The sequence below is a fragment of the Panthera onca genome, chromosome C1 (genome assembly GCF_046562875.1).
Source record: "Panthera onca isolate mPanOnc1 chromosome C1, mPanOnc1 haplotype 2, whole genome shotgun sequence".
NCBI lineage: Eukaryota > Metazoa > Chordata > Mammalia > Carnivora > Felidae > Panthera > Panthera onca.
This window is the reverse complement of record NC_138346.1, coordinates 46,274,563-46,288,631: the sequence shown is the minus strand read 5'-3', so window position 1 is coordinate 46,288,631 and position 14,069 is coordinate 46,274,563. Positions and strand designations below refer to the sequence as shown.

General features: G+C 33.8%; 2 protein-coding genes across 11 annotated transcripts in view; both read left to right on the top strand.

Annotated features, from left to right (window-relative positions):
- COL3A1 (collagen type III alpha 1 chain) overlaps positions 1 to 14,069 on the top strand; it is a 355,595-nt gene that overhangs the window by 488 nt on the left and 341,038 nt on the right. The window lies entirely within an intron of this gene.
- Positions 1 to 14,069, top strand: part of GULP1 (GULP PTB domain containing engulfment adaptor 1) — a 270,309-nt gene that overhangs the window by 237,946 nt on the left and 18,294 nt on the right. For 9 of the 10 annotated variants that reach the window (XM_078451105.2, XM_078451110.2, XM_078451109.2 and 6 more), the window contains 3 exons: positions 4,893 to 5,009; positions 5,206 to 5,286; positions 5,686 to 5,778. In XM_078451105.2, coding sequence (XP_078307231.1) covers positions 4,893 to 5,009; positions 5,206 to 5,286; positions 5,686 to 5,778 — 291 coding nt within the window. The remainder of the gene's footprint in view (positions 1 to 4,892; positions 5,010 to 5,205; positions 5,287 to 5,685; positions 5,779 to 14,069) is intronic. The other variant, XM_060622313.3, reaches the window with a different exon arrangement.

Below are 14,069 nucleotides of genomic sequence, written 5' to 3'. Positions count from 1 at the left end.
AGATGTTAACATTGGTATCCATTAGGGAAAGGCAAATTAAAATCAAAATGAGGGATCACTATGCAACTATTAGAAAGACTATAATAAAAAATAGTGGGAATACCAGATGTTGGTGTGGAGATGGAAATATGGTCCACTTGTACATAGCTATGAGAATATAAATTGGTACAAACACTGGCATAAACAGTGGGCAATTTCATAAAACACTAAACATGCAACTATAACATTACCCATTTGGGCATTTATCCCAGAGAAATAAAAAATGTGCGTGTACACAAAAACCTACACATGAATGTTTATAGCAGCTTATTAGTAATAGTCCCAAAGTACAAATATCTCAGATAATGGGTGAATGGCTAAACAAATTCAAGTACAACAAATTCATGGGATACTACTCAGCAAGAAAAAGGAGTGAACTAGTAATGCATGCAACAACTTCCATGACTCTCCAGATAATTATGGAGTAAAGAAAGTCAATCCCAAAAGCTTACATACTATATGATTCCATTTCTATAATATTCTTGAAATGACAGAATTAAAGAAATGGAGAACAGAATAGTGATTTTCAGGGTGTAAGGAAATGGTAAGGGTAGACTGGAAGAGGGTGTGGCTGTAAAACAGCAAGATGAAGGAATTTTGTGGTGATGGAATTATTCTGTATCTTGATTATATTAATATCCATATTGGTTGGTGTGATTTGTAAGATAGTTTTTGCTTGTTTGTTTGTTTTTTGTATTCTGTTACCAATGGGAGAAAGTGCATGAAGGCTACCTAGGATCTCTCTGTATTATTTCCTATAACTGCTTATTAATCTTAAAAATCCTGGAAAATAATTTATGCCCTATTTGGTCCAACCCTTTCATCTTATTTTAGGGAAATCTAGGCCAGAGAGATTTAGTGCCTTCCTCAGAGTCACAAAGCTAGGTAGCAACAGAAGCAGAATTACAGTCCAAGAAACTAGATTCCCATTTCACATTCTTCCATCATGACATATTATTCCCATGACTGTGACCTCTCCAGCCAGAGTCGCTCTGCCCTTCCTGGGGCAAAGCTTCATTCTCTTAATTACATGTATTTTATATATTCAGTACTTCTGTGAATTTCTTTCTTTTTTTTTTTTTTAAACGTTTATTTATTTTTGACACAGAGACAGAGCATGAACGGGGGAGGGGCAGAGAGAGAGGGAGACAGAATCGGAAGCAGGCTCCAGGCTCTGAGCCATCAGCCCAGAGCCCGACGCGGGGCTCGAACTCACGGACTGTGAGATCGTGACCTGAGCTGAAGTCGCACGCTTAACCGACTGAGCCACCCAGGCGCCCCTAGTACTTCTGTGAATTTCTAAGAGCTTGCTTGAAATTTAGATGAAGGTCTACCCTACTATGCCGCAAAACTGGAACTTACTTTATTGGTATCATGTCGTGTTATTATGATTTAATATTTATACAACTACTGTAGTCATCTCATTAAGTTTAAGAAATGAAATTAGAATAAGGATATTCATTATGATATGACTTATTTGGTTTCTGTAATATAAGGTGAATATACAGTCACTATGAACTGTGCAGCCATCATGTTTTCACAGCTTTGTTTCCAAATGTTAATATGTATACTTTATTCACTGGATATTGCACTTGATAAAATTTAAGTAGCAGCCCCAATAAGCAGATGAAAGCTTCTTCCTACGTACACATTTTCTTTAATTATGTTGAGTGAGATGTAAATAAGACAAAGTTTAAAACTTCTCTCTTACTCTTTTACTAATTGTGAAAAAGGGTTCATGTGTCAAAAGAATTATACTTTATTAGTAATAGAATAATAAAGCTTTCACAAGCTTTATTTGTAAACTATTTATTATATATTCTTATTAATTTCATGTTTGCCTTGTAATAATTTTTTGAAATATATATATTTTTTTAATTTAAAACATTCTTGCTCTTTGTATTCATTAAATGATCGGGGAGAAAAATCTTCTTAGCTTAGTCATTCAGGAAACTGGGCTGTTGTAATTACTCAACAAGGAAATTCAAATTAAAAACACTTTGAGATAGCATCACTCATCCAGTAAGGTGACAAAATAAAAAGACTGTTCGTCAATGATGTCAGTGAGAATGAGGAGCAACGAGAACTCTCTTATTGCTGGTGGGAATGTAAAATGGTACAATTACTTTGCAAAACAGTTCAGCTGTTTCTTATAATGTCAAACATAGAGCTATTCTATGATTTAGCATTTCCATTGTAGATATTCAGATTTTGAAAACAGATGTCCACAAAATGATTTTAGAAGAATGTTTGTAGCTGTTTTATTTATAACTAAGATATAACAAATGATACATACAACATCTGAGAAACTCCAAAAGAAGCCAGACAAAAAAGAATATATACTATATGGCTCAGTTTTATGGATACAAGGACAGACAAAACTGATTTATGGTGATGAAATTATAGCAATGGTTACACATAAGAAATGTGATTTGACTGAAAGTAGACATTGGAGAACTTTCTGGGATGATAGAAATATTCTATATGTTTAGTGATATGGTGGATATATAGGTATATACATTTATCATAACACAATCTGATTGTGCAATATGATCTATACATTTTATTGCTTATAAAAAAATCTGAGGCTTGTAGAGCCAAATATTTTGGATATGAATTCAGATTCTCGCCTCACAAACTGAGACCTTCCAGAATTGCAGCCCCGAGGTGCCTGGTTGGTTCAGTCGGTTAACCATCTGACTTCGGCTCAGGTCATGATCTCATGGTTCGTGGGCTTGAGCCCTGCATAGGGCTCTCTACTGTCAGTGCAGAGCCTACTTTGGATGCTGTTTCCCTCTCTGTCTCTCTCAAAAATAAATAAACTTAAAAAAAAAAAAGAATTGCAGCCCCCATATGTATTATGGAGGTAATAATAATCCCCATCTCATAAATTAATTATGAGAATCAAGTGAGGTAATGTATGCAAAATATTTACTAGGGAACTAAGTTCTGTTTTAAGAAAAAGACATGTCTTATCATAAAAAGATCATAAAAAGATTATGATTTTTTAAAAGTTATTGTAAACAATTATAACGATATCAAATGTTATTAATGATGAAACAAACTTGTTACCACTGAAATGATTCTATGTAGTGTACATCTTAAGTATTTGAGGGTAATATATTGTCTTATTAAGAGGACAATATAATTTAAAAAGTAGAAAAAAATCATAGTTTACAAATATATCTTATTGTAAAACAAATACAATGAACACATCACCTAAAATTTTAAAATTAGAGATATAAAAAAATTGGTAATCCTACAATCTATTATAACCACATTTACTATGTTTTAATATTATATGTGATCCTAACAATCAATACAACTCATTTTTTTTATATGTAAACTTTTTTCATTAGTTTGAATCATTGAGTACATATGGTTTGGTATCTGGCATTTTCATTTCTTTAATATTCCTTAATGTAGCTTCCCCCCCCCCCTTTTTTCTACTTTTGTTGTAAGACCAATGGTATTTAATATAATTTTCAGCATATATTTTGTATTCTTTAGTTTCCTGAGTTAAACACTATAAATTTCTTTTTTGATGACTAAAAGCCCTCCTTAAACATTTAGTGAACTACAAAAATGACAATGTCTTAATTAAATCTGTGTTATTCATAAAAAAGACTCAACTATAGAGAACAAACTGTGGGTTGCTGGAAAGGAGGTAGGGGGATGGGCTAAATGTGATGGGGATTAAGGAGGGCACTTGTGTGATGAGCACTGAGTGTTATATGTAAGTGATAACTCACCAAATTCTACTCCTGAAACTAATATTACACCATATGTTAACTAACTAGAATTTAAGTAAACACTTGAAACATTAAAAAAAATGTGTTATTAAAAAAGCATATTTTCAATTTAGATTTTTAATAGCGTATCACAAAGTTTTAGGATTTGCAGCAAATTAAAGCGTGGCATTTTCAAGATTTAATATTACCACCAGTTTTTAATGTCATCTGGAAGTCTTATAATTCAATAGGACTTATTCATGATGTGTTAAATCAATTAATGCCTCTACCAATATTTTTAAATAAAATGTTAATAAACTAAATACATTTTTATTTAGTGTTTACGTTGTGCAAGACACTGATACCAGTCCAGGTATGAATGAGGAAGGAATGAACTGGTGGACCCAGGACATCTGTGGCAGTTTCTGCTTGATCAACCAGAAACTGAATTGTTTATAAGGCCAAATTCAAATGATAGATCTATGTTGTTTAACTGAACAACAAATAATATGGTTTACTATCACTTAATATTGGGAGTTTTCATATAAAAGTTCAGATTTCTGACCTCATCTCACATATTTAAAATCTGACAACTCTGAGTTGGAATTGCCCATTTCCACAAGCCAACAATGAATTGGAACTGAGTTCTCCACTTAGAGAGGGCATACCTCAAGTTTTCCGGGACACCACCCAGCCCGCCTCACTCAAGTTACCTGCCATGTTCAACATGCCCTCCTCATTAGCAAGAGCAAATAAGTAGCAAGAGAAAAGAGAGACTGCAGTTTGGGCACTGTGCTTTCTTTTAATAGGCGCCACATATTTGATGAAAGAAGAAAAACAAACTGGGAAAAAATACTATGATAAAATAGATGAGAGGGTGGATAGAACTCTTGCTTCCAACTTCAACAGCTTTCATTTAATGATCAAAACTTTTTTAATGTTGTGCATGGGTAGGCATTGAATTATCATGTTACCAAAGACTACTTGGTTCATTTACTACCTCTCTTACCTGCAGCCGTCTGCCTTTTGAAGTTCCTCATGTGAATGTTTTTCTTGATTCAAAGAACAGTCTAACATGACATAGTATTGTTAAAATGCAAATCTTCTTTGAATTTTACAAAGGCTGAAGAAATAACTTTAACAATTGGCCAAGCATTTGACCTGGCATACAGGAAATTTCTAGAATCTGGAGGGAAAGATGTCGAAACAAGAAAACAGATCGCAGGATTACAGAAAAGAGTGAGTAAACTAAACTTTTTGTTTCACATTTGTGTGATGTAAGTACAGGGAAACTTGCATATCATCAAACAAATTTAGAAGGCCTGCCATTAAATTTCCCCCACACTGATTGGAACTGCTTTCACTGTGTTCCTATAATTTTTCATTCCTGATCCCCTGCACAGTTTTTAACCATTTTATATTGAATTCCCACAAGAACTTAGTGTTCTCATGTGACTTTGCTTCACTTCCTGATGCTTCTCATGGGGATCAGAGCAGCAGAAGCAGCAGATGCTGGGTAAGTGGTTTCCCATGCAGATCAGATTCCTTTGTAATTAAATTACACCCTTTCTCCACTCTCTTCAAAATCATCATAAGCAAGTTTCACTGTCTTGCGGTTATACTCCAAGATTATGGGTAACAGATTGCATAGTGCAACACGAAAACACAAAGATGAGGTATTAGAAACATGGAATTTGCACACATGTAAAAACATTTTAAATTTAATAATATCTTTCCAGTGACCTAGAATTCCCTGATGTTTCCCAGCCTTTATCAAATAATTTTGTCCCCTGTGCAAAGAGTACGTTAAAATTTTAAATAATATGAAATCATATTCATTAATGTAGCCAATATAACAGCCAGTATCTTACAAGAACAAATTTCTGAAGGTTATTCAATAATCATTGCTTTTTAGATTCAAGACTTAGAAACCGAAAACATGGAACTTAAAAACAGAGTGCAAGATTTGGAAAGCCAATTAAGAATAACCCAAGTATCAACATCTCCAGTAAGTATATAGACTATGTGCATGTTATCCTTAGAAACAAGACTTCTGGGGATAAAACATCTCTGGATTATCAGCTCTGTGATGTTTCAAATAATACTCTGGGATCAGTAATTTAAAACTAAACATGGGTAGAGGTGAAAGGTGCTAATTAAAAAATTACACTTACCTAGGTAGTTCTGACCAGAGTTGTTTTTTCATGTTGCTCTTTTTGCTCATGTTTTGTAGAATAAGCCCTCCCTCAGTTTGTGGCATATTCTTTCTTTTATTTCTATTGATTACTATTGACTGAGGTTAGATTTAAGGACCTAAGCCAATCTACCCTTGGAGTGTTGAATTTCATTATAGAAATTGAATTGTCTACAAGACTGACTTTGGTTTCTTATATTGCATAGCAAGGGTTTCCACTGGGAGTGATACAGTTGTATTTCAGACACTAAAATGAATGGTAGTCTCTGTAGACAACTCTCAAATATTTATAGTTAAATTGTTTACTTTTGGCTTATCATAGATTTGAAATCCTTTCCCCAATACCATGTATGATGTCATTTTTTTTTTGCGATTTTGGCTAAGGGAATCTTTTGGAGGAGGAAGACGGAATTTAAAACAACATTTTTTTCTGGCAAAATATACTTAGAAAACTGTCTTTCTTCTTGAATCATCTGTGCTACCAATCTCTAGTAAAGTATGTTTTATTTTGCATTTTAAAAATAGGAATCTATAGCACAAACTAAAACACAATTATGGCATTTACAAACTTTTAAAAAGAATTTTTGTTTCTAATTTTTATTTGCAAGTCCATTTTGGTTCAGACTCTAGGCTAACTCAGTGAAAAGATCTATCTATCTATCTATCTATCTATCTATCTATCTATCTAGTATTTCACCAATTCTTCATCCTAAAAATGCTTGTATAAGAAATTTCATTCAGGTTTTCAAATTGGCGTGCCCTGGAAATGGTTCAAAAATTCTTCTTTCTTTTAAACTCACACTTTTCTATCTTTCTCACTGAAGCAGTTGTCATTTCCTTTGCTTGACATATACATATGGTAGTGGGGCTGATATGGCCAGAATGAGAGAGCTTGGGAGTGAGGAGGTTCCTACATTCCTATGTACCTTTGTTATGCACAATGAGACCGTCTTTATTATAATATTCCTTTCTGTTTTTTTTTTTCTTCTCTTCACCACTATCATTGTTTGCTTCTCATCAGGATTATGATTTTTTTTTCTTGCCTCGCTGGTCCCAAGGACTAGAGAATCAGCTCAAACTCCTTCCAACATTGGTCCCAAAATGAAGTAACACCATTTTGTGTTTTGTTGAAAGTCTTACTATAAGTTATCTTGTGAAACAAACTATGTTATGTGAAATAAACATAAATGAAAGGAAGTTACCTTCTTAAGCAGTCTTAATAAAGCGTTGTTCCTAGATCTCATTGCATATGAATAGTAGCTTTATTTTAGTCTTTATGTTTGCAAAGGAATAAAATAAGATCCATTACCATTTTGGATACAAACCCAAAGCTTGCTCACTTTTTACACTCTGTCTCTAGACACAGAACTAAGACCTCATTTTGAGGGGAAAGGTGGATCTGGGAGGAGCAGAGGAGTCTGGGGCATGTTGATGAATCATGAAATAGCACTCCGTTCTTTTATTTCCTAAAAGCAGGCACTGCCCTAGACTACCACTAAGACAACTGAGAAGAAGGTAGGTCAGGATGGGGGTTATGCATGTGCATTGGTGATCTGACATGGTCACCAAGTCAGCTTCAGAAATGGCAAGGGTCAGGAGGAATGAAGAGATGACACTTGTATCAGTTCCCTGTGATCCTCTGGCTGAGATAGCCATCACAAGCCGTGACTGTGACAGTTGATATGTAAATGAAACACACAGACTGTCTGTATGTTCATTTATTTAGCAATTCTATTTGGTAGAGTCAGTTATATAAAAAACAATAATGTGATTCAAATAGCCTGTTATTAAAAAGGATTAGCCAGGGGTGCCTGGATGGCTGTCAGTTGAGCATCCACCTCTTGATTTTGGCTCAAGTCATGATCTCACAGTCGTAAAACTGAGCACTGGGTTGGGCTTTGCATTGGGTGTGGAGCCTGCTTAAGATTCTCTCTCCCTCTCCTTCTGCCCCTCTCCTGCTTGCATGTGTGCGCGTGTGCACTTTGTGTGTGCTCTCTCTCTCTCAAAATAAATAAATAAACTTTAAAAGAAAAAAGGAGCACCTCTCCAGAAGTTGTCATTTAATAACTATTATAAGCATTGTGTTCATCTCAGTACTGAATGTGTCTCAGAATGCTTCAAAGACTATAACTAAAAGGTGGAATTTTAAAAATAGATATAATTTTCTCTAACCCATTTTTTGCATTTAATACACAAAATTATTGCTGCAATGATCATTATGTAAATAACTCAAATTATAAGTTTGCAATTATATTCATTTGTCATAGCAATATCCTTGTATTTTCTCTTTATTTTAACTTGAAAAAATTACTTGTCTTATAATTTTTCAGTTTCTAAAGGCTTATTATTGTTTTTGAAATTGCTGTTATACTGAAGGATGTACATCTTCTTTAAGATAAAAAAATAAAAATTATTTGATTTTTAAAGGAAGGAGACTCAACATTTTTGAATTGCTACAAGATATCTGATGCCTGAATATTTTTTGGAGAGATTATGAACAAATATGTTTGCCTTTCATTTTCAATTTTACTTAGGTAACTGTGAAATATATTAATATAACACCAAGTGCTATATTTATTTCACATTTCTTAAAATGATCTCCCAATTTTCTGATACTAAAAATGAGCTGAATTAGGGGCACCTGGGGGGCTCAGTTGGTTAAGCATCCAACTCTTGATCTCAGCTCAGGTCATGATCTCACAGTTCATGAATTTGAGCTCTGCTTTGGGCTCTGCGCTGACAGGACGGAGCCTGCTTGGAATTCTCTCTCCCTCTCTGGGGTGTTCTCTCTCTCTCTCTCTCTCTCTCTCTCTCTCTCTAAAAATAAATAAACTTAAAAAATGAACTGAATTAACTTATCTATAGTTATTTAGTATGAAATGCTGCCATGCTTATAAATATCCACTCTGTTAAGTTTTGTTAATGATTCAAATTATTAAAATTGAATTTCAAAAACAATGAAAATTGTAAATAAAATATAAATTTAAAGTATAGGTAACTCTTGTTTAATAGCTTGTAATGGGTCTATGGAAAAGCAATTTTCTAAATTGCAACTTTCTTATGAAATTTGGCCATCAGTTTTATAGGACACAGCCAGAACCCAAAGCACTTCATAGAGTGCCATCATGTGTAGCAAAGTTAATGCACAGTAAATGCCTATTGGGCTTGTAACTCTGGAAACAAACTTTATTTCCTTTGCTTTCAAAGGACTGAAGGATAGAATGCTCCAAAATGGCTAAAGTTCTCAGCAGTTTGTTTAAAGGATTAGAGGCAGTAATTAACACATGAATTGAAGAAGTGCTGAAATGAAGTATGAATCCAATTATGCACATCAAAATTATAATATAGATGGGTTTGGTATATAAAATTAATTTGGCATCAGATTCTCCATGAGCTTTCAGTGTGTTATGGTGAGAGGAATCCCCAAGACAGATGATTTTTCTCAAAAGACCAGCCCAAGACAGGTCTTGATCCCTACTGGGAGCCAAATTTTCTGAAGTCACACAGAAGTAACTCTTTTGCCATATAAAACACTAATTCAGAAATGGTTCTCTGTAAATGATTTGACACTATAATTTGGTTCATAAAAATAAGCATATAAAAAACAATTTCTTGAAATATCAGAATTTGCAAGTTAAACACAGTGTAGTCCACATCAAACAAGTATTAGTCAAAGTACAATAAAAGGTTTATCTCTAATCTTAGCTTTTAAATGGTCTCTTTGGGAAGAAGAAGAGAAGAGAACAAAAGTAGGAATGGAATTATGGGGGAGGGTGATATTAAAAGTAATGTAGAAAATGAAAATAATTCAAATCCCTAGTTTGGATGCTGTTCTTATCAGTGTGTGATCAAATAGCAGATAAAGGCAATGATGGGAACCATCAGAAAATTTAGAAACATTTTTGGTAAAATTTGATTAGATAACTGAAAGATCAAAAGCTATTTTTCCTAGGAAGAGGCCCAAAGTTATAGTTGAATTTCTGTAACACAGAACAATGGTTCAAATAAATCAGATCTTCTCATCAGAAAATTCAGTTTTAGAGGTATTGAATCTTCTATTCTGTGTTAAATCATAAATTAAAAATGTAAATTTTAAATTTTTTACAATTAAATTAAAAAAATTAATTTTTAATTTTTTACAAATTAAAAATGTAAAAAAGTAGAATGTTCCAGACTGAAAACCTTTGTACGTTAAGGAATTGCTGTGTGGGTCAGAACATAGATACACTTCCCTGCACTCCCCAAAGTCACCCTAAGGAAAGGTTGCTATTTCTTAGATGATGGCCAGCCAGCCATGTATTTGTTATATACATCATTGTGAATTGGTCATACTGATGTGTTTTGAAGATACAACTAAGTAATTTTAGGTTCAAACTTTTAATGAAAATCTTCAGGCATTCTAAAAAGTCCTTTCAAACTTTCATTGTGTAAATTGTAATCTCATTTTTATTTTCCCTAATCCCACCAAGTCATCACTCCTTTTATGAAATAGTATCTTAGTGAGATGTCTTATGTATGACAGTGTATATCATTTTGATTTTTGTTTTCTCACATTTGCTAATTACACACATTAGATACAGTTGTGATCTGTTATGGCAGCTTGTAAAATATTTATTGAATATCTAATATAGTCATATGATATTCTAGGCTGTTGGGTTTTAGCAGTATATGAATTTCAGCTGTTAAGAAATTTATATCCCATGGGGGAAAGAAAGAGGGGTGGGTAATCAACTCCTAGGTAAATGAATAAATAAATATAAAAATTCAAATCTGATATATGCTATGAATAAAATAAAATAGAGCAGAGTAGGAGAGAATGGGCGGGGACTGTTTTAGAGACAGTAATCATGGGAAACCCTTTCTGGGAAGGTAGCGTTCGAATTGAGACCTGAATGGTAAAAAGTTAGTGTAAAGGACTGGAAACAGTAACAAGACCTTTGTGCCTGGAACATACTGACCATAAGCCAAAATAGTTGGAGATGACATTGGAGAGAGAGTCAGGGGCTAGATTTTATAGGGCCGGTAGATTTCATTTTGTTATTTTTTTTTTTCTAATTGCACTGTGAAGTTACTTACAGGTTTTAAACAGGGGATTTGGGGATCGTCTGACTGACCTATACACCAGGGTCTGTAAAAAACGCCAAAATGAGGTCCCCTAAACTGTCTAGGAGGCTATTTCAGTATCCTAGGAGAGGGAGAAGAAATTAGTCTAGAATTCTATCATTTCAGATGGTGTATGTAACTTGATACATTTTGGAAGTAGAGCTTTCAGGACTTACTGATGGATTGGTTGGGGGCTGTAGAATAAAAGAGAGGTCAGAATTGTCCTGTAGGGTTTTATCCTGAGCATCTGGGTAGTGGTACCATTTTTCAAAATAGACATGACTTGGTGAAGGTGCATAACAAAGAATATTTCACTTTTCCTCATATTAGTTCTGCCTACTGGACAGCCACCTGGAGATGCTTATGGAACTAAAGAAGGAGATCTGGGCTCATGATTATAGTACTTGAATGAAAAAAGTTTATTTTTTTTTTCTGTCACCAGAAAAAGACTATTTTTTATTGGACTGTTGTTTATTGCTTTAGTTAATACACCAAGTATAAATTTACCCAGTATGAAGTTCTAGAGTAGTTCAGTTCTAGCTAAAAAAACAAAGTAGGAGACTTATTTTTTGCTCAATATTAAAATTAAAAGACATTTCTAACTACAAACCAATGTATATCTTCAATATATATCCATTTTTTGTTTTCTCATGTATAAATTGCCATCTTATTTTTTAACTTTTCTTGACAAATATGATGCTTACATGTCTCCTAAATACCACTCTGTTCAATAAGTTCCTTTCCTAAGGCAAATGAAATAGCCTTTGATAGTATCCATATTATATATCTCTGTATCACACTGAAATTGTGGAAATCTTTTCATTGGTTTTAGAAATTGGGTCCTTATTTTATACAGTCATTTAGATACACTGAGAAATTTCCGTTACTTGACTGTGCTGTTTGCTTTTTGCTGTGTTCTAGTGGTTTGGCAATAGATTAGAGGTTGGGTTTCCACCATTTGGTACTAATTATCTAGGAACAATCTGATTTCCATTTATTACATTCACATGGCAGTGCTGCCTGTATTTATATCAGAAAAAAAGGTTTATTCTGCCCTCCTAGCCTCGTGAATGCCCCCAGAAGATTGTTCCATTATAAGATGTGGGCATAGCAAGTTCAATCAAATTGTTCCTCTTGATTCTTGTGCCTGGATGCTTACATTTTACTTTTCTGGCTATGGATGCTTTTAACCAAATAGGACTCTTGCCAGGAAGTTAAATGAATAAAATTGTAGTCCTTAGAAGTACTGGACTTTCTATTGCTGAGTAAAATAAATGTCTCCCTTTCAATTAAACCAAGTGTTTGTTACTGGATAAAATTCTACCTTTACATAATCAACTGTGTGGCCACTGATTAGACTTGATAGGACAATTTTAACCTAAAATGTGTATTTCATTGTGGGTAAACAAAACTGCCTATTTATCTTCATCTAGTGTTTTCTCAACTATTATTGAAGTCAAGATGGGCAAGAGCAGATTTTGAAAACTCTCAGTTACACAACAAGCCAAATGTGAATCTTTAAACAAAAGCATAAATTTTAAACATGACATTGATTTAAGAACATTTGTTGCCCACAAAAAGTGATTACTGGTTCATGGCTTCATTTTCATAATTGTTACTTGCACAAAAAATGATTCTAAGGCAGTAAACTCTATCTAATGGGAAGAAAAATATATTCCCTTCCAGCTCTGACCATGAATGCCTGATCAAATCATTTAATTTCTTGTTGCAGTTTTCCTCTTTGGGATATGTAGACAATCATGTCCATTTAACTCGTGACCTTGTTGTAAGAACAAACAAGATAATAGGTCTTACAAGTAAGAGACCAATAAAACCAAATTGTGAATCTAGAAATCTGAAAAAAAAAAAAAAAAGTACATTCACGATGCCATAAATTCTAAACCCTAGAAGTTTTTATGTTTAAAACATGGGGTGCCTGGGTGGCTCAGTTAAGCGTCCGACTTTAGCTCAGGTCTTGATCTAGTGGTTCATGAGTTCGAGCACCACATCAGGCTCTGTGCTGACAACTCAGAGCCTGGAGCCTGCTTCAGATTCTGTGTCTCCCTCTCTCTCTGTCCCTCCCCCACTAGCACTCTCTCTCTCTCTCTCTCTCTCTCTCTCTCTCTCAAAAAATGAATAAACATTAAAAAAATTAAAACTTAAAGTCATATTAAAAATGTAACATAATAGTGAACTTTGAAAGTGTGAATCTGCATGGCAGCATAGAAAGATCTGCTAGAATATTTTGCATCACAATTGTATTTCCTCATCTTTAGTGTTATTTATAATCTACCAGTTTTTCAACTAGAAAAATTTAGACATCATCCCTTAAATATAAATTTAAATAATTACTTTGTAAATTTAATTCTAAGTAACATTTTGAAACTCTATTTTAATAGTAATGTTAAATCATATTTTAATCTTAAAGTTGTTTTACATTTTAAAAGGATATTTGGATATTTATATTACCAAAACATTAACAGCCTAAAGTAAAATTTTGATACCATTCTTTTTTTTTAATTTTTTATTTTAGAGAGAGAGAGAAAGAGGGAGAGCACAGATGGGGAGAGGCATAGAGGGAAAGAGAGAATCCCAAGGAGGCTCCATGTTCAGCATAGAGCCTGACATGGGGCTTGATCCCATGACCCTGGAATCATAATACAGTTTTTTTGTTGTTGTTTAAATGTTTTCAACCTTTACTGAAAATGCAAACCCTTCTATGACACTTCATCATTGCTGTCACATTTAGACAAGGCTAAGGTTGAAATATTCACCATGCCTAAATGCACCAAGCCACTGCTTCCTAGAGCAAGCTACAAAACTACAACAATGAATCTCAGATATGGGCCTTCATGATTAATAGACCTTAATAACCTAACAACGTCTGCATAATTAATATGTAATGATTGAACATAAAGCTCCTTGTTTCCTTAGTTTAATAATTCAGATCCTGTGTACCTTCATAAAGACCAAAGCACTTGGAATTATGAGCGTAAAGGACG